Raw genomic sequence first — 23,849 nt, forward strand, 5'->3', positions numbered from 1 at the left:
TGGTGTAACATCATAATGGCACTGTGGTACACCAAGGAACAGGTCTTCGCCCTTGGTTAATCTCCCGGCAATTCAATTAAGATTAATCACCACTGCCAAGCACAGCTAAAACCCCAACAATACTATGGTATGACCTAATGGCTACATGGAGCTAATACGGTGCATCCACTCATTGGTCCTACGACCAGTAAATTCAGTAGGACCCCGCGAATTGCCGATACCTGGCCTTTGTTAGCTTCCTCTTCTCAGAAGCCGGATTGGTTCTGTACAAAGCGCTTCGCTGCATTGTTCATCACAAGCCGAAGTATATACCGGCGACAATGGCCATGAGAGGGCATATCACTACTTTTCCTAGATAGCTTCAAATTGCTAAATTGTTACCGTTACTTACGCCATGTTCCCTTCATAGGTTTGAAGAATGTTAGGTATGGTGCATGACTGAGAGTTTAACGCGGTGCACCGCCGGAGGATAGCAGTTGGGTAATGGAACACTCCAACCATGAAAGTTAAGATCGCCGTCAAAATATGTCCGGTCATTGCTACTCTATATCAATGCTATTTCGTTCCACTTAGGAGCATACCGGCGCTAAGTGGGGGATATGTGGCATGAGTATGATTCAAGGGTGATTGGACCCCAGCTGATTCTGTCACAGTATACTGCACACCCACTTGAATGTTCCGATAACTCAAATCATGCCAGTTAATGCACCCTCGTTGAAGGAAATGCCGAAACTAAGAGGAATGTAACTCGAGTTGAATGCAACATGACAGGTCCATAGGGCGCCGTTGATACTTCACCATAGATCCAAAGCTGATTGAAGGCTCGCCGGGAAACGAAAGGTATAAATATGGCCTACAGGACGGCCATCGACTCAGTATTGTCAGCAACATCCTCAATTCACCATCACACAAACGCAGCTACAGCCGTCGTGTATAACAAGCTTGCAAGAACAGCCATGCACTTCAACTCCGTCTTTAGCGTCCTTTTGTCCTGTGGCCTCGCAGCAGCACACATGCAGATGAGCTGGCCTTATCCCATACGCAGTCCACTTGACCCTCAGAACAGAGGATCCGACAAGGACTATGACATGGCCAACCCCCTCAGCCCGTCTGGTATGGCGTTCCCCTAATTTCGACATACATAAGAATGCAATGTTTACATAACCTAGGCTCCGACTTTCCTTGCAAGGGCTACCACAAGAACACTCCCTGGCGCGCAACGGCGGAATACAACGCGGGCGAGTCATATAACATGACGGTGGCCGGTGCTGCAACACACAGTGGAGGATCATGCCAGCTGTCTCTGAGTTACGACGATGGGAAAACCTTCAAAGTCATCAAGTCCATGGTGGGAGGGTGCCCGCTTGATTTCAAGTACGACTTCACGATGCCGAGCGATGTGGTCAACGGCCATGCTCTGTTTGCTTGGTCCTGGTTTAATCTAGTGGGCAATCGTGAGATGTACATGAACTGCGCAAACGTTGAGGTGAGCGGAGGGAGCGGCAGCAAGCAATCGTTTGAAAACAATTACCCGGATATGTTCGTGGCCAATGTTGGAAATGGCTGTTCTACGGTGGAAGGGAAGCATACGGTGTTTGCCCATCCGGGAAAGCAGGTTACCTATGCCGGTGGGCTTGATGCGTCCTCACCTCCATTCCCCAACTGCTCTTGAAATCACAACCAATGGATGTTACACACTTTTGTACGTGATACACATTGTGAGTATCGGCAAGGCAGGGCCATACTGAACTCTGGCTGTTGAGTGAAATAAGGATCAGTTGATCGGGATATACATAGTACAAATCGGTTCACATAAACTCTTTCTCTAGTGCTACACATCTGAGTGAATATGTTATTGAGAGGTGGATCTCGTGAGCGACAGAATAACGGATGTAGTCATAACTCAGTAAAAAGATCCGAGAGCTGCGCGCCGTTTCATCGGACATGATCGCCACCAATCATGGATCGATCGCATGCTGACAAGTTACTTTCGTACTAAGTAGTAGTATAGTACTAGGCTGGATGCAATGGCGGCGTTGGCCACAACTCACTGTCCAGATACGGTGTCATGTGACAGGATATGACTGGACCCTTTCGCCGAGAACAACCGCTTACGGCCGGCTGGGGGCGGTCGTGGATACCGATTAAGTAAAATGGATCTCATCCCCGCAAACCAAGATAAGCATATATAAACCTTCCAGAACCTCACTATCATCTTTCCAATCTTCCTTACTCTTCCTCGACCATTCCCCTGATTCATAGTTACGGACTTTGAGCCCCCACCCCAATAGAATAGCGCTACAATGACCCAAACTTCGACCTCCAAGGGAACGATAAAGGTTGCGGACTATCTGTTCGCCCGACTCTGCCAGCTCGGCATCCAGTCTATTTTTGGGGTTCCAGGGGACTACAACCTCAGACTACTTGATTTCGTGGAGCCATCCGGGTTGCACTGGGTCGGAACCTGCAACGAGCTGAACGGCGCATACGCCGCCGATGGATATGCTAGGATCAACGGTCTGGGAGCTCTGATCACCACGTTTGGTGTCGGCGAGTTATCCGCCATCAACGGAATCGCAGGCGCGTATGCGGAAAAGGCTCCTGTTATCCACATTGTCGGTACACCATCGCGTGCGTTGCAGGATGCCCGCACTTTAGTCCACCATACTTTCGCCGATGGTGAATATAACCGATTTGCCGCAATGCATGCCCAGGTCACAGTTGCTCAGGCGAACCTCATTGATCCTCGCACAGCGGCAGAGCAGATAGATTGGGTACTACAGCAATGCCTAGTCCATAGCCGGCCGGTTTACATCCAAGTTCCGGATGACATGGTTGACGTCATGATCCCGGCGTCAAATCTCGAAACAAGGAAGATCGAATTACCTGCTACCCCGAGCACCAAGAACGAGACGTCCGTATTGACAACCGTGTTGGAGCGCATTTACTCTGCTAAGCGCCCATTGATATTCGTGGATGGAGAGAGCAGGGCTCTGAATATCCTCCCTCAGGTTGATGAACTAATTCAAACCACCCACTGGCCGACGTGGACGTCAGCCTATGGAAAAGGTCTGGTCAATGAGCAATATAATAATGTTTACGGCTTCTATGGTGCAAGTTACGGCACCGAGCAAGAAAAAGCATACTTTGACTCGGCCGATCTAGTCCTTGTACTCGGGCCTCACTACAGCAATACTAATACGCTAGGCTTTGCCACAATCCCCAAACAAGAAGTATCTATCTCATTCTCGGGCACCTCTATTCAGATTGGAAAAGACCTTCACCGAGATTACTCAATTAAACAATTTCTCATTCAGGTGTTGGAGAGCCTAGACCGCAGTCGCATTCCTAAAATCGATGGAGCACCCCCGAAGCCCAAGGGTGACCTAAGCCATATCAACAAGTCCGATCCCATCACACAAGATGACTTCTACCGTTTTGTCGACCGACTCTTCCGCGAGGGAGACATCGTAGCTACAGAAACGGGGACAGCCTCTTATGGTGGACGCACATTCACACTGCCCCCAAATACACGGATGTTCTGTGCAGTGACATGGCTGTCGATCGGGTACATGCTTCCGGCCTGTTTTGGGGCTGCCCTCGCGCAGCAAGAAACGAACAGTTTTAAACCTTCCAATAGCACTGGTACTGGCAAAGGTCGACTGTTCCTATTTATCGGAGATGGCAGTCTACAGATGACAGTACAGGAGATCAGCTCGATCATTCGAGAGAAACTTGACGTCACCATTTTTGTTATAAACAATGCCGGATATACTATCGAACGGGCAATCCATGGCCGAAATCAGGCATACAACGATATTGCACCGTGGAGACATCTGCAAGCGCTTAGCTTCTTCGGTGGCAGTGAAGAAGACGCCGCAAAGAACAATTTCAGCGCACGAACCTTTGGGGAGTTAGAAGAAGTGCTACAGTCGGACCGCATCCAGAAAGGCAATGGGCTTAGAATTGTTGAGGTTCACATGGGCCGGGAAGACTGCCAAGGTCTCCTGAGAACCCTTATGAACAATCAGATCGCACAAGACGCAAAGCAATAAGTCATACTAGGGAGTATATTATTAGCTACTAGATTAGACTAGAATCCATTCAAGTATCTTATCTGATCTTAGGTTCAATGATGTCATTGCTCAATAGTCAGTTTATATAAACCTTTTCTTTTGGATATATCTCTAAAATATTACTTGATAATCTCTTACTCACTAGCACCTGGTCACATACATACCTAGTGGTTCCCACAGGCCGGCGCGTAAAGGCTGCCCGATATATATACTAGGCTGTTAACTACTTACAGTAAGCATGAGAGTGATATTGAACTTGCCGAATTCGGAGTGGACAGACTGTCTCAGCTTAGTGTTATTCCTTGAAAATTCGTTGATAGTATTGACTTGGAGTCAGTGATTTACGAGACATCGTAGAGGTCCTTGTCCGTGGTTTGCACATATCTCTAGGGCGTGGGAGGACTGGCGCTATACCGGGATAGGGAACCGCCTACTCAGTACCTGGTTTACTTCAATGACGTCATTAATAAATGTACTAGCCACAGTGGCTGATGTCCGGCTTATGCGCCCGGAACGATTTTCCATAGCCGAGGAAACACTCGAGTTCCAGCAGGTCCACAAAATCCGGCAGAGACAGAGACGTTATAGGCCGTTGTTCACGATGTAACAGGAACCGAGTCCACTTTCACAAGAATCCCCTACGTCATGGTCCAGGCTTGATTCTGCGATCCGGTTTGAAGTCGCCACAGCCATGAAGAAAACTACTTATTGCGGCCAATTCAGCCGGCCCAGGTTCCACCAATTGTCGCAATTAACACATCACCCTTGGAGTCCTTCTTGAGTCAAGTGCAAGTTATCATGGCCAACCCCACGAGAAAGATTGTCTGTTTTTCAGGTACACGAACCCCTTTCCCCATGCGCCATGGCATGCGCTAATCCCCTTTAGACTTTGACGGAACGATTTTCATGCAAGACACGGGCCATGTCCTCTTCGATAACCTGGGGTGTGGCGAGGAGCGCCGTCAGATGCTCGATGAGCAGATCAAGTCCGGCGAACGATCATTCCGGGAAGTCTCCGAGGAAATGTGGGGGTCGTTGCGGGTTCCGTTCGAGGATGGGTTTGAAGTGATGAAAAAGGAACTGGAGATTGACCAGGGCTTTAAGGAGTTTCACCAATTCTGCATTGACAACGGAATCATTTTCAATGTCATCAGTGCTGGATTGAAGCCCATTCTGCGGAAAGTGCTGGACACTTTCTTAGGCGAGGATGAAGTATGGCACCCGATCTCTATTACCTGCTCGGCTGTGAATGTTAATTTTCTCGCAGTCATCACAAATCGGCATTGTCGCAAACGACGCACAGATCAAATCCGACGGCTCGGAATGGAAGCCGATCTGGCGACACGAAACCGAACTTGGTCACGACAAGGCCCTTTCTGTGAAGGAAGGCCGTGCGCAGGCCGAAGAATTGAGCGATGAGAACGAGGTCCCGCTCATTATATTCATTGGCGATGGCATCTCCGACCTGGCAGCCGCCCGGGAAGCCGATGTGCTTTTTGCCCGGAAGGGACTCCGACTGGAGGAATACTGCATTGAGCACCAGATCCCCTACATAGGCTTCGATAGCTTCACCGACGTGAAGAGAGAAGTGGAGAATATTATGAAGGAGGATCAAGAGAAGACTGGAGGTGTGGGTAAACCGGTTCGGTTTAACCCCCGCGCAAACATGTGGAGACGGGTCTCCAGCAAGCAAGCAGTACGTTGCGACTTGCCGATGATGTCAATGACTTAAAGCATTTACTGACCGTCTGATTGTAGGTTCCTAAGTTTGTCGCCGCGACCCCCTCGAAAGAGGAGAAGATGTTCCTTTGGCCAGAGAATTTCTCCCAATACCAACCTAAGCCTGTTCCGGAAAACATGGCTTCATAGATTGCGCTTTGAACCCGACATGCACAACGTGGTGTATGCAGTATAGATATAGACACAGAGGGTCCAGGAAGGTTATGACCCATACATTTCAGGCGCAGTGTACATAGGAAAGGATTACGTTTAATAATGTCCAATTAGGTGGAATAGAAATCAGGTTATGGTCCAGATTTACATCGAAAGTTTCACGCACTCTATACCCTCGTACAAAGATGAACTTTTAGCCAACGGTAAACGTCCAATCCCCAGCAACCCCGCTTACATTTAGGTCGAGGCGTATCTTCAGGGCTGATGGCCCGAATCGAAGAGGATGCCTAATTCAGATTAGTGCTTACCGTCCACTCCAGCACAGCCCCGGAGACCCACACGCTAACCCTAAAGAACAAAAGCTTGTGTTGGATCCTTGCCCATAGGCTTAGCCATCCTTTTCTAACCCTGACGAGTTGGTTTCCTCATTCGGTAAACTTTGAGTTATCAAGAGCGAGATGGAGATATAAAGTCTGAAGGATAGTTGGGGTCTCGCTGTTCTATCCTTTTTATTTACTCACATCGAAGAGCTTGCCATCTTTCCAATCCATTTACACAAGACATAACCATCATGCTTCGCGGAAAAGCTATCAAAGGGGTCGCAGCCGGGATTGGTCTAGCATCAGAAAGCATTTCAGCATACAATGCAAATAGACGTGAGAAGAAGGCTCAAAGCTCCGATGGGCCAGAGACCAACAATGCCAACACAACGACAACCGACGACGACCTCGCTCGCCATGAAAGGGTAGTCGAGGAGCAACACGAAGAAGAATGGGAACTTGACGAAGCACAGGATGAACTGAATAGCACTTTGGAGACAGACAAAGCCGCTACAAATCAAACGCCTGAGCAGCTAGCTGAATCGTTTCTCCGAAACTATCCACAACCACCACCTTATACGCCGACATCCAATCCAAGACTTCCGTATCCGGTGGTTCTTCCACAGCGACGGCCCAAGTCACGTAAACGAGGGTTCATCAGAGCGTATGCACCTGCACTAGAAGAATTCGGCATTGACCAGGCTATGTTCCTCGATTTCTTGGAAACATCCAATCGTGCTTGTCAGGCGACTCCGTGGTTACACGCCATCAACCTGGCAGGAATCGGCACTATGTTTTTGCCTAGTGCGATTGGAATAGCGGTTAGTATTGCCATCCAGCTGACAACTGATGTTGCGATAGCAATGGATGCGAGAAGAAAGTATGTCTTCTATCTTATACATAGGCATCAAATGGGAGTGTCGCTAATAGAGCACAGAACAAATTCATATTTTGACAAGATCAATGAAGAGGTGTTCCGCCCTCGTGGCCTCTACTGTCTACTCATGACATGGAAGCCAGAATCCTCATCGACGGTCACCAGCTTTGATCTCAACTCAACAGTTGCCACGTCACTGGACCATGGTGGGTCAGGGGCGTACAACAAAATGAAACACATGTTCAAGTCCTCGCACGGCAACACTTACGGGGATATGCCGTTCCCAGAAACCGCTCCTCTCATCTTCCCAGATCTCGACGAATTGGCTGCACAGGGTGTCGATGGTGAGGCCAGAATAAAGAGTGCGAAGTCGTCGCGCCGAGAATTTGTGGCGGATTATCTTGATCGGAGATCACAGGCTCAATTTGTAGGTTCATCTGATGACAATCTATACAACACGCTCTGACATTACCACCAGGAAATGGAACACCCCGATAATGCTTTGAACAAGGCGCCAAAGCCTCAATTCACTTCCCGCTACGCCGATCCTAGTCATCCAGCTAGCAGTGGATCGGCTCTCGGACTGATCACTGGCGGATATATTACCGGTGACCAACTTAGGGACCTTCGGGGCGGTCGGCGACGAGACAGGTTCGGTCGTGGCCTAGAATATGAACCACGGGGTATGCGAGGGAGCCCCATTGGGCCAGTGGGAGCTCTAGCAGCTACAGTACGCTCTATTAAAAATGGGCGGTCGCCGGATGAGCCTCACCAGAATCCTGGTGAAGGACCTCACGATGAAGAATATCGCAGACGATCTGGCGGCCGAGTGGGTTCACGTAGCCCGCGTGAGCGGCTGCAAAACCGAGGGGGCCCCATTGGCGGTATACAGAAATTCCTGAAGAGTGTAAGTTCTTGGATTCCAGCTCGCAGGTACCATTGCTAATCGACATATAGAACGTTTTGTACATGATGATCGTCAACCTACCGTCAGAAGAAGAGATGGCGCAGGCCCGAGCCACCTTGCGGTTGTAGGGGTAATATGAGAATAGCGATCCTTGGCTAGAAATAGGAACAGCGATGGAAATTTAAACCTAGTTAATTATGATAATGAACTTTATGGCAAACGTTGATCTCTCCATCAGATAAGATATGACTGTAAGGCAGTACGTCATCTCCGCCGAAAGCGAGTGAACTCCCAAGCCCTAATCGTAGAACCTAAATAGAGACTCTTACAGATCCAATATAGAGCAGGGCTAATTTGTATACCCTATAGTATACCGAGCGAAGCCGGATTGGCCAGATCGTCTACGAATCTTGCTATTACTAGTAGCAATTCCGCCCCCACTTCTTACCTGGTCGAGGCCAGACTTATCCAGACTTATAAATACCCCTCCATAATCATTACCATGAGCCTTGTATCCCATTCACACACTCTCTAAGCATATAAACCCAGCCCCAAACCAACTGGACTACCTCCCCAAACCAGAAACTAAGCCAAATCCACCACCAAAATGGTCTTCAAAGCCCTCCTCTACATAACCCGCAAACCGGGCACCACCCCCACCGAATTCAAAACCCACTACGAAACCGTGCACCTGCCACTCATCCAAAAGCTCGCAGGCGCCGACTTCCCTCTCTCGCACAGACGTCTCTACCTTGCACGCCCCGCCCCCGGCGAGGACAACAGTTTCCCGGCGGCGGTGCTGATCGGCAACCAGGACGATTTCGCCTTCGATGCGATTGTGGAGTTGACGTTTACGGATGAGGCGGCGTTTAAGGTGTTTTTTACGCGGAGACAGGAGGCGGGGACCAAGGAGTTGGTGGATGCTGATGAGGAGAAGTTTTTGGATCAGACGAAGTTTAAGGCGGTTGTTTTGGGGGAGGTTCATGAGACTACTAGTTAGTTGGTGTAGTGTTATGGTTGTATATGAGGGAATTTGATAGTTATCAGAATGGCTATATTGAGGTAAAATACTTAAGGGTACAGGTGTGGAATCAGCCTTGTCTGGTGGTAGACCAATAATCAAGCTAGCAATGGTAGTAACGCAATAGCACCATCTTAGCGCCGTTGGTGTTTGAGGGTCCAGCTAAAATCATTTTAGCGCTGTTGGATTGTTTACCCAAACGGCCCCCACCTTCAGCTAGCAGTTTCTCTCCTGAAAATTTTTAATGGTTTGATCATCTTACGAGAGACCTCCATTCTGGTCAGTGGGTGCTGGCACCGGGCTCATTTCGCACGACCAGAAGCATCTGCCTCCACATAAGGATACGCAAGGAGTGTTATGAATATTTATAATGGTCGTGGGAACCACATGGTTCTCGTGTATGTTAATGAGCTTGGCAGCGCTTGTGATCTTGGCGAGAAGAAGAGCCGAAGCCTATTTATGTTAGTACTTGCGGTTTGCTGCGGAATAATACAAGAAACTTCATGAAAGCTCTCTGGTGGAAGTTAGTAGCTCGGCTGGTATACTATATACTAATGCTATACGGATGCGTATTAAATACAAAAATGTGTGTACAATGTTTTCAAAAGGCAGATCACCGCATTAAGGTATGTGAGCTCGAAATCGCGCAGGCAATGGTCATGAATCATTGAATATGTCAGAGATATTTACGCCAAACCAATGCTTCCTATGCTCTAGCTAGTATGCACGGTCCGGTAATTCCGAGCGCCACTCGGTGACCTCGCTTCCAGGCAACTCTTTCGGCGCTGGCGGGGGACGGGGAGGAGGCTGGCTCCATGGTGGTGGTACCTGCGCAAATGTTGGCTCTACCGCCGGTATTGACCTGTTTCGTGACTGAGACTGGCGATATTTGAGATAAGCGAGCACCGCAAGCAGTGCGATAGCTGGAACGCCGATGCCAACTCCAATACCAAGGCCTACTTTGGCGGATGGATCGAGGCCAGAGTTAGACGACGATGCTTGGGAGGTCTCGGTGGCTGAGGTCTCTGATGGAGCAGATGTAGTAGTGCTTGTTGATGAGCTTGTTGATTTGGATTCGGATGTAGAAGTTGCTGTAAACGAAGTTGAAGTACTCGTGGCCCGTGGTTTGTCGGTGATATTAAAGTAATTTGATGTGAGTCTGAATCCCGAACTTGTCGGATTGGCGTTGATCCAGAAAAAGAATATGGGCGAGTCTTCAAGTTTGGCGCCGTATGTTTGTACCTTCCATGTAAAATTTGTGACTCCGATGTCCTGAATCTGGGCTTCATATTTCGTCTTCATGTCAGTGCGATTCAGTCCCCCCGTGAGCATAACCATGAACAAAAAAAAAAAAAAAAAAAATGACACGTACTATAGATATCACCCAAACTATATGCTGTTTCCTCCCCGAGACTCTGATGCCAAATAGATATGTTGAACGTAGTCCAGGTTGTCATCCATGAGATCACTTGCTGCTCCCCAAGGACCCAGACGGGATTCTCAGCCGAATTGGCGGCCGGTGGATTGATAAATCTGTTGTTACTTGCCCCATCTCCCTGCGCGATAGCTATCTCTGCTCCATATAATAGAACTATCAAGCATATACGCAAAAATGCGCCGGGGAGCCTGCGACCGTTCATGGTGGCTCACAGGAGCGGAGAGAGTGGGAGGAAGATCGTTTAGATGAAGAACCGGGGAGAGAGGGGATTGAATCCTTAGGCGCTTAGAGTCCTGTCGGTTCCCAGGTGCAATCTCCGAACGCGTGCGGCCTTGGAGGGAATAACCGCCCAAAACTAGCATCTGCAGGGTGACTGCATTAGTGGTGTTAAAGAATGGCTTAGTAGAGACTCGAGCCAAGCTAGGGCTCGCATGGTTGGTGGTCATTGGCTACTAACGGGATGGCCAAGCCTCCGGCCTACGGGCTAATCCGCGCAAGCGCCATCGTCGAGAATGTTGGTCAACTTAACCCTATCAGAATGGGTTTAAGAGGGCCCCTGCATTTTAGCTGAGGCACGAAAGATTAGCGACGTGTCAGATGCACTATGTATGGCCTTTTTGATAAGATTGGCTTGGAAAATCCACTGCTTTCCACCAATCATAATGTGCGTGCTTAGCGTGATTTAGAGCACCATGTTTTTCTACGCAGAGATAAGGGAATATACAAGAGAGTTATAGAAAAGTGACACAGTGATCGTGGTCTCTCCTGTCAGTATACGCGGAATATTATATATGATACTATACATCGGTCCCCTTGAGGTTTTTATATCCAACCAGTCTTCGTCACTGTGATATGCAATGCTATCGGTCTCTAGACTCATATATACCCTGGAAACGGAGCTATGCACCTCAGCCACCCATGCTAGCTAGCAATACCGACCAAGCCCCACATCTTGCTGAGCACCCCTGCTCGTAGGAGCCAAACAAAGGGCCAAAAGAACTTTTTTGGCCCCAACATGCGTGACCTCATATCCAAGAGCCGGCATAGACTCCGTATTCCTTCCTCGGTTAGATCAACACGCGAGCATTGCTAGCTGGGCCCACGGGTGGGTCTCAGTAGTAAAATGGGCTCATCCGACAACAGATGGAATGGGCCGTGTTGGCAGTTTATCGCAGTGACGGAATCAGAAGAAATCGCAACCATCGCCTCACGGCGACTAAAGCATTCCATCGCCCGATTGAACAGGCTGAGAAGTAGCAGCGAACGCTTGAAGCTGCTTTTTCAGAATCACATCCCAGTCCCGTCGTCTCCCAAGATGAATGCTGTGAATACTCGGTCTTTCATAATTGAATAACGATTTACGCGCATAAATGGTTGCTGATCTCAGGAAATCGGTCGTTTTCGTCGTCAATATCATTGGATTACGTCCAAACGCGCCCGCCAAATCATCAATTCGACAGGTGGATAGTTTGGATCCCAGTTCCATAAAGCCCACGAGAAAGGGGGATTGCCCGTTATATTTCGGACCAGTGGTGAGAATAAATAGACACTGTCGGAGAACCTTGACAGTGCTATTGTCAGAACATACTCTATTCATAGGCTGCAGGCGAAACTGCAAGACTAAGGAAGCTATTACGATATGGCCACGCTTGTCCTGTCTGCTAGCCAGCCTGACGAAAAAGCCCTCTCGAAATACCATATGGTCATCAACCGGTTGCAAACTGTAATACCCTACACCGGTGAGCTTACTACAAGTGTCTCAATCTGCAGAGTATGGACATGGCCCTGAGCTGTTGCCGATAGCTTCTCGTCTGTTCCGGCATACCGAGGGTGTAGAAGCGACCGTTATAGAAGGAGTATTTACAGAATGAAGTAACAACTTGCACCAAGGGTCAGTTCAATGACTAGACCATCGTAATGCTGTTGCACATATTCCCACCAGAGCTGAATGGCAGGTCAGCATTGGTGTACACAATCTTTTGGGAAAGGGACAAGCAACTGGTCCAGAGCGGTCTTCAAGCTACTTCGGTGACATGAGTAGTTTAAACGCTCTAAGAGGCGGGGTTTGTCACACCAGGGTACCACCCAGTCGCACCTTAGTGAAAATGAGTTCTCATCTCCTGGAAGATTGGATGCGATATCTACGAGTTATGCCTACGCCATGACACAAGTTATGGGAAAGGTTGACGCGAATCTATGCCGGACGACATTTGCCATTGGCTACCAGATTCAATGTTGGTTGGGTGTAATATCCCCTGAGCAAGCAGGATGTTCTTGGTTGACCAAGTCAGCATTCCCCATGACGGGACCCTGGTCGAGTGGCTGGGATTCTCCGCTATTCCTAGTGATCATGATAGGTAGCAAGTCATGGGCTAGCTGGTCTCATCCGACATGGGAAGATGTAGCAGTACTTCAGGCTACTATAGTAGGGCAAGCCAGGGTCCTATGGAGACCCGCTTATGTTAGCCAACCGGGACACGAAATAAAATTAGGTGACAAGGGATCTACCCAGCTGCTTGCTTTTAGCGCCCATGTTCTACTACGTAGCTACGAACGAATCATATCTCCGATTGTGTTAACCATTGAGGAGCATTTAGCACACAATATTACTTGCATTGTACGTAGGGGGTTGCATTTGTGCCTCAGAGGATATGCCTGGTGCATTAGCCATTTCTGTGTCGTCGACGGTCAAGTCAGATTGACCCTTATCCCTTGAGCAATTTGAGTTCAGGCCCATCAGCCGCAGTAACTCGGTAACACTAATTATTTATATCGTTGATGATTGTCAGGTTGCCTAGCGCAACTAGAGTACACTGTTTCAGTACATGAGACCACATCAAGGCAAACTCGTCACCGAGCGGACTAGATATCTTCGTATTTCCTGTGCTGAACATAAAGCCCTCAAAGAGCTACTCTTTAAAGTCTAGGATGTCATTACGTACAGCGGTCATTGTCTTCACAGCTCGTCTTAGACCCTTCATGGTGCTTGCTCATCGGCTATATAAAGGTCAAAGAACAATGTCTAGTTATTGAACGAAATAGATCACCTCCACCTAAACCAGGTGTTTCAAGTTAAGAAAAACAATTCAACTTGGAAACAGTAGGTATCAGCACTGCCAATAAACCATACCTGACATACCCTGGGCTTCTAGTTATACAGGTCCCTTTCTCTGGATTAGAATATGCTGTGTAATATTCTGCAGATCTCGAGAGCTCCAATTCTCTCGAACGCGGGTTTTGGACAGGTGTGACATGTTTACAGGCCTCGTCATAGTGGGGAAAGAGATAAGAGAAATGGCTCTTGCCATAGCTAGATATTCAGCTTGACGCACTTTTACATTCTTGATATATCATTTGCAGAACTACGAAAATCAATTACCGAGGAACCGATGGATCCAAAACCAACTCAGCATGTGTCAGAGGTGGAAAGCCCAGATTCGACTGCTCGATTGCTTCCTGAGGAGAGCGGCGAGCGTAACAGGTTCCAGCAGCATCTTTACACCTGGAACTCCCTCCTCACCGACACATAGTTCCCTGAAACAGTCGCAATGGTCTTTAGCGTTGCGTGTTTTGTTGCTATTGTTGCTATAGTCAGAGCGTTCGATGGGAAGCCAGCACCGGTTTTCTGGCGAGTGGTTGCACTAAACGCTGTTGTGTCAGTGTTAGGGACAGCATCCAAGTGCTCTCTTCTTTATGCGATGAGCCAGTCGATTGGCCAATGGAAATGGGTGTTGTTGCAGACCGAAAAGCGGCGATTACGTTGTGTTCAAACCATCGACGATGCTAGCCGTGGGCCTTGGGTTTCCGTCACACTTCTGACCCGTGAACGGTGCTCTGTTCTCCGGATTGGAGCAACAGTCATGGTGCTCGCACTGGCGCTCGACTTTCAATTCAGCAGATCATAAGCCATGAGACTGAGAGTGTCCAGATTCCGAATGGCTCTGCAGTGGCTAAGCAAGCGCTCCGCATTGATCCTACATGGTACTATAAACGATTTCAAAATGCCATGCAGGCTGGATTTTGACATAATCATGAACCAGCCCCGATCTGTTCATCTGGAAACTGTACGTGGGATAGTTTTACCTCCATCGGCTTCTGTAACCAATGCGTGGACGTGACATCCGAATCGCACCTGCACCACTGCACTTGGACCTCGCAGAACGTATATGATACTTATCTTAAAGCGCATAATAGTTCTGGGTATAATAGAGCGGCCCAATCAGATCTTCAGTGCAACGTTACGCTTTCTGATGGGGCAATCTCAGGCGTGCCAATACAGATACGTTTTGATGCCGACGAGTCAGGATTCGTACGATTACCGAAAGATATAATATGGAAGATTACATGGTTCAGCCAGGAACAGAATGCTGGAATAAATAACCATACCATGCTCTTCGCACACGCTGAGTTGGATGTTGATACAGATATGATCTTCGCACATGTTGAGCTGGATTCTGTTACAACACCAAGCGACATCGTTTCTATCCCCGAGGGAAAGCTCAAAATCAAACGGGTAACAAGCTGCGCTATATCATTTTGCGCTAGGAACTACAACATTTCTGTTTCTCACGGTACCCTCACCGAGCAAGACTGGGGGCGCATCTTCTTTGATGATGGTGGAGTCGTGTGCTGGATACCAGACCGAGCTCTGAGGAAAGCATCAACCCAAGAGGCTCCCCTCCCTAAACCTACTCATGGTTCTGAATACTCAATCTGCTACGTTGTCCCAGAACCTAGGCTCATATACGACAATGTGGTCAGTGGCTTCTCTGGACAGACTTTCTGGGAATGGTCAGTGGGGCACTTAGGAGGGGATTGGATATTCAAAGACGCCGGGGAGAAATCTGTTCATAATGACGATTCCATTCCCATGACCTCGAGAATAATGGAGCTTCGTTTTGAAGAAGTGACATAGAACGTTGCTGCATCTTTAACCAAAGACATTCTTGATAATAGCACCGACACTGTAAACGGCAGGGTGTTCGCTACTGAGGAGCATATTTGCTTCAATTCACTCTGGACTATTTTCCCAGCGTTGGTTCTTACATCTGGTGTTGCATTCTATATAACAACAGTATGGGCCGGTCAGCTCGAAGGGGTTGGCGTATGGAAGGCAACTATATTGCCCGTGCTATACCATGGAATTGAACCAAGTATATCGAACAGTCATCGTGACCTTGAGACTGTTAGCAAGATGGGTTCGGTATCTCAGATGACCGAGGTTCAACTCCAGTCAGATGATTCGAGGGGAGGCATGGTACTACGTTGATCTGATTCGGGCCGATCAATAGTCTATGAAACCGTCATCCAATGGATGCTTGGCTTCCGCTGCAGGGCTGAGAACAGCGTGCTGGGTATCGTGATGCGTAATAATTTTATTCATCCCATAAACGCAAGGCGGGCTTTCGATGGGTGGTTAGGTTTATAGAGCCTGTCTTACATCCCTGTCCTAGGTCTTGTTAGGTTACACTATTCTCTACAATACAGGCTCTCATTTGTCTCAGGATTTGCAACGCAACGTGGAACGATTGTGCATACTACTCTTTAGCATGTAATGTTAGAATAACGCAGTGAGGAAGCAAGATGTGACTGCAAATCACAGGCTTTGTGCCTGGATATGATGTGCTATTCTTGCACTACCAACCTGGAATCAATTCTGATGCATGTTTGGCCATATAGAACCTATATTTGCATTCGAAGTTATCGGGCTTTCTCGGGTCACATACTTGGATCATAGTTCGGTCTTACATTGACTTCGGCTTAGATTCTATCAACATATAACGTAGGAATTATACCAGCAAAGTTTTCAAAATTCCATGATCTACTCAAGGTTGCTTTTAGGCCGGCCGAGCCATGACCGCCAATTCCATGGTAATGCCGGGTCCAAAGGCCGCAACAATCACTTTATCTCGTCCAGATTCGGAGGTGCCTTGTTCCCTCGCAAGCTCGTTAATGACGCTTATGACAGTGCTCGAGCTAGTATTTCCCCTCGACCGATAAACCTCATAGGTCTTTCGCAAATGGTGTTCCGTAATACCCAGGGCATTCTGCGCAAGAATAGCGATACTGTAACCTCCCGGATGTAACGCCCAGTCATATGAAGAGGGGTCGAAATTAGATTTGTCTGAATATAGTGAGGGGGTAGACGATATAAGGTCCTGAAAGCCGGAAGGGAGCGCCGCAGATGTCTGCCCGGGGACTTCCTTCGTAATCACTGGATCGTATCCTGCCTGTATCTTAGCTAATCTCACTCTTGAGTAGAACGGGAGTATTAGTTGCGTACCGTGCGGGCGGATGTTGAACTGGATGCTGGAAGCAGAATCCTCGAGGAGGGTTGTGCGACAATTCAGAATATTCCAGAGAGGAGCTCGTTCAGAGGTTTTAGGGCAAATCCCATTGCTCAGCACCATAGCACCGGCACCATCACCGAAAAGGGTCATTGCAACGTTTGCTTCTTGGGCTTTGACAATGTCTTCGAGCATTGAGCGGAAAAAGATCATACAAATTTCGCATGCAACAACAAGCGCTCTTCCTGGCTTCCCTTGAAAGGCCGCCCCAAGAAGAAGCTCATTTGCCGTCCGTAGAGCAGCGGCACCCCCTGCGCAGCCAACTCCATGGAGGAGAGTGCGTTGCACATTTTTTCGGAGACCTAGTCTCTCACAAATCATGTAGTCTAATCCTGGGTTGGCTGTGTTTGTACATGTAACTACGACAACATGAGTAAGATCGTTGAAAGAACCATTCCAGTCCGCAAGCGCTTTCCTCGCTGCCTCTTCTGCGACTGGGACACCATATTTTCTGAACAGGACATCACATTCAGCGATATCTGGTAGCTTGGGGTCACTCCAGAAGGGGTCGTCGAACGGCACAGCGGTACGACGAGTTTGTATTCTTGACTTTTCATTAACGTAAAGGGTCTTTCGTACACTAGGTCCTCAGTATCAGTTCTCCAATTTCCAACCAGTGCACCGCATATTGCTCTTACACTGGGTCGTTCGGATCGTGGAATGCTGAAATTAGCTTTTCCAGTTCGTCAGATCGGAGCTCATGGGGAGGATAATGGGCGCCCGTTCCAACAACGGAGATGGCACGCTTTGATAAAGAGTCATCATTATGGTTTCTGATCTCCGGCGGAGGGGTACCATGAATTAAGGGCGCCATGAGGTCTTAGCCTAGAGAGATCCGGTTATAAGCAGCTGTAGGAACAGATAATCTTGTAAATGAGATACTCACTAGGTTTTTCGGTGTTATTCAAAGTTGTTGCAAGGCTTTTTCGCTTATGGGCTAATCATCTTTGCTCAGTTGACCAAACTACTAGTTCATATGCAGCAGATCAGCGGGGAAACTGCTGTCAGCATCCGGACTGGGCCAGCCATTGGGTGCCCAATAGGCATAAGGAACAAGAAGAGTATATACTTATATTATAGAAGAGGCTCCTGGTACTGTTATCGAATAGGTTGCACTCGGTATTGGCTAGTAGTCTGGGGCATGAAACGAAAGGGTCACAGGTGACGGTGAATGAAGATCTAATTCTTCTATCCAGTGGACTACGTCGAAAATTTCGTGAACGCTCTGACTAGTGGCTAGGCAGGTGGCTTTGTTGGCGCATCTCGTATATACGATCTAGGCCGTTTTAGTATTTAGCCTTATTCTACAGCGGACATAAACTGCTATTTGCCTATGAGGACCAAAGCAGCTGGTACCAGCTACATCAAGTCACGTACATCGTAGCACTGACACGATAGGACTATCAACAACACGATGAGAAAGGATATATAAGGACACTCATTCATGTAACTTGTTGGCTAATCCCTTCCTTCGTTAGCTATAGCTTCTCTCCCGTAGAGCTATTGGTTTGTATCTAGCGCACGACTTAATCATAGCTCTCAGTCCAAGCACTAGCAATTTCTGAAACACCATAGCAGCCTGGCCCAAAAACGCGTAGTCTGTCAGTGTACGCTTTCATCATTTGTAATTCACCCCATTCAATATGCCTTTATAATCTCAACCAAAGCTGCGGCTGTGGCCTGACTGTAGGTATTTGCCTCTGGAGCCAAATTGGGGTACTTTGCTAAATTGCTCTTTTTCTGATTCTGGAATTCGACACCACCAGCTGCAACTCCAATGACTTGGCCCGGAAAAAGTTAAACAGCCCCTCCTCAAATGCCAAGGTTTCCTCCTTGGCAGAGGCTTGGATAAGATAGCCGAGTGATGGGCCATGGGAAAGGTATCCCAATCCAGCCCCCGGGACGACATTCAGGTATATCCATGCAGCTATTGCAGTGTGCACTTTGACAAGGCAAAGAATAACTATGCCAACCTTACTGAGAACCAATACCTGCCAATTGGCCCGTTGATATTTTTCCGTGCTTGTAATTAGAAATCCAACCATTCACGCACACGGGACTTCTGTCAAGTTCTCGAGAAAGAGGACCTCGTCATACCCTCCCAGGAAAGGTGAAGTTAGTAGTGCAAGTCTAGAAGACAGCCAGTGGGATGATAAGCTTTGATACAACCCAATGCTCATGTAAATCCAAGTAACCCTATGGCACCAACCGTGAGAGGGGCCCAGGTGAGCCATAAGCCCCAGTCATACATGGCACCGCCCCAGGTCAAAGGAATGAGAAAAGATGAAATGCTTTTTATTTCCCTCTCCCAAGAATACAACAAGAGCCAAAACGAAAATCTAAATAGTCTCTGGGATATGTGTATGTTTCCCGTTCCTGATGCGCCTCGGACGAGTCTCGTCGGGGCACTCCGAGTCACCGTTTTTTAGGTCTAGATTATTATGTGGGGCTAGTTACATTTTTACGTATCAAGAATGGAATGCAAATTTCATTCCTATCTAACTCTATCTACGTACGTACTCTCATTCCACTCCGAACTATAAGATGTGGATCTGTGGCATACCAACCAAATATATACAACCTCCGGGAATCTTTTCCATCCATACGGCTCCTCTTTTCACTTTCCCACGTTGCAATAACTATCTGTGGCCCACTCGCCGGATGCGGATAAATTAGATATACGATAACTACACCTGGAAAGATCTCATCACTAAGGATTATGGTGCTATCTTACTGGGTTCTAGAGCTATACAGCTCTCTTAGACTCGGGGAGGAGTCACTTTATATGTTTTGTCTTATTTACATTAGTATGGGATAGTTATCTCAGCAATAGCATCATTGGTCTAGTGGTAGAATTCATCGTTGCCATCGATGAGGCCCGTGTTCGATTCACGGATGATGCACTTCTTTTTTCTTTTTTGCTTTTTCCCACTCAGCGTAGCTCGTTCACGATTGATTTTTAATTACTACTATCTGCCTTAATTACATACAAAAGTGAAAATCTCACTGATTTCGCAGGGTCTGGTCAACAGGCGCTTGGTATACCTTTCGTGCATAAGAAACATATTGGAAGACGGCAAAGAGAGTCACTGAGCCTACCATAAGAACCGCCCAATTCATAGTTCTTGGTACGACATCCTTGGTCGTCGGGAAAAACGTAAAGATGATCTGAAAACTAAGGTAGAAGAGGGATATCAAGTTGATAGCTGGGCCATACGGGCCTAAAGAGAACCGAGGACTAGGCAACGTCCTTGACTGCCAGCGCGCTATAAAGAAGCAGCCAATGGCAATGATATAGGTCGTCAACATAGACGCGATCGCCAATGAGGCAATCGCGTTGAAAGCTGCCGTGGAGCCAATATTAATCAGGCTCAATAGAACGGTCACCACTGTTGAAGACAGAATAGACCAGATAGGGGTCTTAGATTTGGGATGGACATAGGCGAGAGTGCTCGAGAAAGGCAGTCCTTTGTCTCGGGCAAACGCGAATATCTGACGTGAGGTAGTCGCTAGGACACCTAACGCACTGCATACCTCCATCACTAAGATAATGCACGCGAGTCCCATCGCCATATTGGACGACCCGGTCGCGTTTTGAAAAGCTGTGATGAATGGGAATCCGCTGGGCGCTTTTAGCACTGACTCTATGTCACCCATGGTGAAGAGGAACGTAATGAGCATAACGAATCCAAGCGTGCCATTGACCAGGGCAGTCGAGATCATACACCATGGAACAGTCCTGGAAGCATCCTGAACCTCCTCCGCTAGCAATGAACATGATTAGTTGTGGGATGCTTGTAACAAGAGTGGCTATGAATGCCTACCCATATGCGTCGCTGCATCAGGCCCCGTGAAAGAGAATATCGGGGTCAGTTGGCCGACCAAACAGGCCAACCCAATATTCGGCCATCCCCCCGTGTTAGAAAAAGTCTGGAAAACTTCAGCGCTGCTTGCTCTGTCGGCTTTAACCCACAAGGGGATCAACACCACGAAGAATCCAAAGATATGAATGAACAGCAAGAAACGCTCCAGACTGGCGAGCCAATGAGTGCCCCACCCATTGAGGACGGTGGCTATCACCGCAATTGCAATCGCCAAGAGCGTCCCATGCCATCTCTCAAACGTATATATATGGTGTATGGTCGGGACAGGGTCTACGGTGACCAACAAACCTTGAATCAAGGTACCGGCGAGAAAGCATACACTGGCGAACGCTGCCTGCCAGCCCAAGACTGCGAGCCATCCTGATTGAAATTACACACAGGTTAGTATACTGCATATGTTTCCTACGGAAATTGTACGGCCATACCTGTGATATAACTTAAGAATCTTTGACAGGAAGGAGGAGCGTACTCGCTAACCCAGTGGTACTGACCTCCCGCCGTAGGAGCTCTCGATGCGATCTCTGCCAAAGATGCAACAGATGCGAAAAAGCCGATAAAAGTACCAATATAAACATAAACCATCCCAGCTCGTCCGCCATTGATTAGGCCGTAATCGCTGGTGAGCAAAATTGACTCCCATGTTGCCATTAACGTACAGTTGAAACCGAGGATGGATACGAACCGAAAATTTCTCTGAGACGTAGAGTTAGTCCAATCATACGGATTATTGTTGAGTGTATGTTACGAAGGAAGTAGTAGAGCCTGTATCATCAATACTAACCTTTAACTGTTGCGTCTTGCCCAGTCGTTGCATGTCCAGACTATCTTGTGCGGTGTTTGCCATAGAGAGCTTTTCTTTAGAGGTCGGCGGTTGCACATCCTCGACACTGACCTGGGACACACGTTTAACTGCAGTGCCCATCACTAGAAATCCTACTGAGCATTGCATCAAAACAGAAATATCCAGACGGATAGTGAGGCTCCGAAGCTGATACAAGTAGCGTGGTGGGAACGGGAGAGTTGCAACCTCGGTGAGACGCAAGGGGGAGAAGCTCTGACTCGGCAAAAGTAAACACAGACCCAGCCTCGTCAACGCAGAGAAATCCGGGATAAGTCTGGGATAACAAGCATATAATTGGAGTTACCCTGCAGTGATTGTGGTGAAAATTCTGACGGATTGCGCGTCAATTCTGTGACGCCGCGTTTCTGGAATGCCCAATCTCATACATCAGAAACAAAACAGCCGTATACAGAATTGTGTAGGATAGAACAACACGAGTCTGGGCCTCCCAAATAAGTAGGGGATTTCCTTCCGAGTTTTACACGCACTGACCACATCGTATCTGACGCTTAACTTACGGAAAAAGCTTAATCACCACAGCCTCGGCTTATTAGAGTGTGAAAGTGTGAATCTGGACCGATCTACACCCTTTTCATGAATCTATGAGTTTAACCCGTTGCCTTTACTTTGGGAAATAAAAATGTCATTTACACCAAATAATCTGGTGGATGAGAGTTCATGTTGTAGACGTACGGTAATATCTATATAGGGACCTTAGCAGGCTCTTGCTTAAGCGATGAGCCTCACCTGTTATTTCTTCAGTTGTGGTTCCACGAATCTAATAGGGCAAATAGATCACGTTAGACTAAATATGGTGTGCTTGAGACCATTATATCATCCTATAGCTGTTCCTACTACACTAGCTATTCCTAGAGTACTCAATGGGTTCTAATTAGCTGTGTTATTTATGCCCTGAAATGGGTATTCGATGTTGGGATAGTGGGCCCAAGACACGGCTGGAGTGCTAATCGATGTTTTAGTAGAATTGGAATTCAATAATCAGTGCAATTCGCCATCTCTAACTTCAGTGACAGGATGCACCGGGATTGTACTATTTCTGTAGTGGAGTCTTCTATACCTTTTGGTTGAACCAGACGGGATATTGCAAACGAAGCTGCCTTTAGATCTCTAACCCAGATATCACTTCTTTGACAACAATTGATATGAACTGTCTGCGGGGTACCTCTGGCTACCACCAATAGCAGCTCGCAGTAATAAAGTGAATGCATGTCAATGTGATGAGAGTTGAAGATCAGGTGAATGAAATGGCGTCTAGATTCCAATGGACAAGGCCTAAGATACCATTTTGGATGCCCAGAGAATGTATCTCGACGCCCTGAGGTAAAACTGTCAAGGGAGCATGCTTGATAGGATAGTTTCAGATGCTTGAATGTCAATATTCACCGGCGTTTGCCCTGGGAATATACTAGATAGCTCACATACCAGGGTCGCCTGACAGCGAAATGAGATATAAAAATGCTGTACGCTCCCATCAAGGGCAGCCCTCCTTCAGATGCTTCCCCTTCAATAATGACAGAGTAATTCGATCTTGAACATAAACCATCACTTATTGTATCTCAAGCCAGAATGATGTCCTTCACCAAGTTCATTCTCTTCATCTTGTCCTTGCTCTCCGTTGTATCCTCTGAATCCGTTGAGGAGCACGGTTCAGCAGCCGGCCTTGGAAATGTGGCTATAGTCAACAGAATGGGTACTACTCTCTACTTGTGGTCGGTAGATCAAAACGAAGGTCCAATGCACGCAGTTGTTCCAGGCGCCTCCTACCAAGAGACATATCGCCTGCGTCCCGATGGCGGCGGCATCTCCATCAAGGTCAGCACATCCCAGGACGTTAACGGCGATATAATTCAGTTCGAGTACACTCAAGCCGGTGAAAAAGTCTTCTGGGACGTGTCGTGTGTAAACACCAAGGCTGGATCACCGTTCTACGACAAGGGCCTCATGCTTATACCCTCAAGTTCGAAGGACTGTCCTCACGCTTTCGTCTGCCTTCCGGGCGATTCCAATTGCAAATATGTTTACCACAAATCAAGCGATGACGATGCAAGCCATGGCTGCCCTGTTAGCACATCTTTCCACTTGAAGCTTGGCTTTTAAGTCTGGTTACATAACATGGTTTTACGTTTTCCCCTTTGCTTCTCCTCTCATGGGAAGAGTACAACTGGGATACTGAATGATTGAAGTATGGGTCTGTACAGACTATGGAGACACACAGTACCTGTGG

The 23,849-nt window shown here is 47.8% G+C and overlaps 11 protein-coding genes and 1 non-coding gene across 12 annotated transcripts; 9 read left to right on the forward strand and 3 right to left on the reverse strand.

Annotated features, from left to right (window-relative positions):
- The first annotated feature begins 827 nt into the window (after positions 1-827).
- Positions 828-2,123, forward strand: F9C07_2285029 (putative endoglucanase). Its single transcript, XM_041293067.2, has 2 exons — positions 828-1,113; positions 1,170-2,123. Exons 1-2 carry the CDS (start codon positions 849-851, stop codon positions 1,670-1,672), a joined length of 768 nt encoding a protein of 255 aa, XP_041147853.2. The 5' UTR covers positions 828-848; the 3' UTR covers positions 1,673-2,123.
- Positions 2,124-4,793, forward strand: F9C07_2285030 (pyruvate decarboxylase). Its single transcript, XM_041286439.2, has one exon. It carries the CDS (start codon positions 2,304-2,306, stop codon positions 4,053-4,055), a length of 1,752 nt encoding a protein of 583 aa, XP_041147854.1. The 5' UTR covers positions 2,124-2,303; the 3' UTR covers positions 4,056-4,793.
- F9C07_2285031 (putative 2,3-diketo-5-methylthio-1-phosphopentane phosphatase) lies at positions 4,794-6,146 on the forward strand. Its single transcript, XM_041286440.2, has 4 exons — positions 4,794-4,911; positions 4,963-5,288; positions 5,344-5,772; positions 5,835-6,146. The coding sequence occupies exons 1-4, from the start codon at positions 4,875-4,877 to the stop codon at positions 5,943-5,945; spliced, it is 903 nt and encodes a 300-aa protein (XP_041147855.1). The 5' UTR covers positions 4,794-4,874; the 3' UTR covers positions 5,946-6,146.
- F9C07_2285032 (uncharacterized protein) lies at positions 6,147-8,527 on the forward strand. The gene is made up of 4 exons (XM_041293068.2): positions 6,147-7,169; positions 7,227-7,593; positions 7,645-8,073; positions 8,124-8,527. The coding sequence occupies exons 1-4, from the start codon at positions 6,541-6,543 to the stop codon at positions 8,199-8,201; spliced, it is 1,503 nt and encodes a 500-aa protein (XP_041147856.1). The 5' UTR covers positions 6,147-6,540; the 3' UTR covers positions 8,202-8,527.
- A 153-nt stretch (positions 8,528-8,680) lies between these two features.
- F9C07_8645 (EthD domain-containing protein) lies at positions 8,681-9,073 on the forward strand (the record flags this gene model as incomplete). Its single annotated transcript, XM_041286443.1, has 1 exon — positions 8,681-9,073. The coding sequence occupies one exon, from the start codon at positions 8,681-8,683 to the stop codon at positions 9,071-9,073; it is 393 nt and encodes a 130-aa protein (XP_041147857.1).
- Positions 9,074-9,588: 515 nt separating this feature from the next.
- Positions 9,589-10,972, reverse strand: F9C07_2245742 (uncharacterized protein). The gene is made up of 2 exons (XM_041286447.2): positions 10,467-10,972; positions 9,589-10,377 (listed from the first exon to the last, which is right to left on the reverse strand). The coding sequence occupies exons 1-2, from the start codon at positions 10,732-10,734 to the stop codon at positions 9,812-9,814; spliced, it is 834 nt and encodes a 277-aa protein (XP_041147858.2). The 5' UTR covers positions 10,735-10,972; the 3' UTR covers positions 9,589-9,811.
- A 3,102-nt stretch (positions 10,973-14,074) lies between these two features.
- F9C07_2285034 (uncharacterized protein) lies at positions 14,075-14,557 on the forward strand. Its single transcript, XM_071510734.1, has one exon. The coding sequence runs from the start codon at positions 14,081-14,083 to the stop codon at positions 14,435-14,437; it is 357 nt and encodes a 118-aa protein (XP_071364486.1). The 5' UTR covers positions 14,075-14,080; the 3' UTR covers positions 14,438-14,557.
- Positions 14,558-14,919: 362 nt separating this feature from the next.
- On the forward strand, positions 14,920-15,801 carry F9C07_2222756 (uncharacterized protein; the record flags this gene model as incomplete). Its single annotated transcript, XM_071509739.1, has 2 exons — positions 14,920-15,427; positions 15,473-15,801. 2 exons carry the CDS (start codon positions 14,920-14,922, stop codon positions 15,799-15,801), a joined length of 837 nt encoding a protein of 278 aa, XP_071364487.1.
- A 393-nt stretch (positions 15,802-16,194) lies between these two features.
- F9C07_2285036 (putative chalcone synthase) lies at positions 16,195-18,107 on the reverse strand. The gene is made up of 5 exons (XM_041286450.2): positions 17,949-18,107; positions 17,766-17,843; positions 17,518-17,704; positions 16,816-17,459; positions 16,195-16,758 (listed from the first exon to the last, which is right to left on the reverse strand). Exons 3-5 carry the CDS (start codon positions 17,691-17,693, stop codon positions 16,370-16,372), a joined length of 1,209 nt encoding a protein of 402 aa, XP_041147860.2. The 5' UTR covers positions 17,694-17,704; positions 17,766-17,843; positions 17,949-18,107; the 3' UTR covers positions 16,195-16,369.
- A 1,604-nt stretch (positions 18,108-19,711) lies between these two features.
- F9C07_t186 lies at positions 19,712-19,782 on the forward strand. Its single transcript has one exon. It is a non-coding gene; the product is annotated as a tRNA-Gly (tRNA).
- Positions 19,783-19,810: 28 nt separating this feature from the next.
- On the reverse strand, positions 19,811-22,054 carry F9C07_2285037 (putative choline transport protein). The gene is made up of 4 exons (XM_041293058.2): positions 21,545-22,054; positions 21,189-21,456; positions 20,704-21,123; positions 19,811-20,643 (listed from the first exon to the last, which is right to left on the reverse strand). The coding sequence occupies exons 1-4, from the start codon at positions 21,710-21,712 to the stop codon at positions 19,883-19,885; spliced, it is 1,617 nt and encodes a 538-aa protein (XP_041147861.2). The 5' UTR covers positions 21,713-22,054; the 3' UTR covers positions 19,811-19,882.
- A 1,137-nt stretch (positions 22,055-23,191) lies between these two features.
- On the forward strand, positions 23,192-23,722 carry F9C07_8650 (uncharacterized protein; the record flags this gene model as incomplete). Its single annotated transcript, XM_041286441.1, has 1 exon — positions 23,192-23,722. The coding sequence occupies one exon, from the start codon at positions 23,192-23,194 to the stop codon at positions 23,720-23,722; it is 531 nt and encodes a 176-aa protein (XP_041147862.1).
- Between the last annotated feature and the right edge of the window lie 127 nt (positions 23,723-23,849).

This window comes from Aspergillus flavus, chromosome 5, assembly GCF_009017415.1.
Source record: "Aspergillus flavus chromosome 5, complete sequence".
In the NCBI taxonomy this organism is placed as follows: domain Eukaryota; kingdom Fungi; phylum Ascomycota; class Eurotiomycetes; order Eurotiales; family Aspergillaceae; genus Aspergillus; species Aspergillus flavus.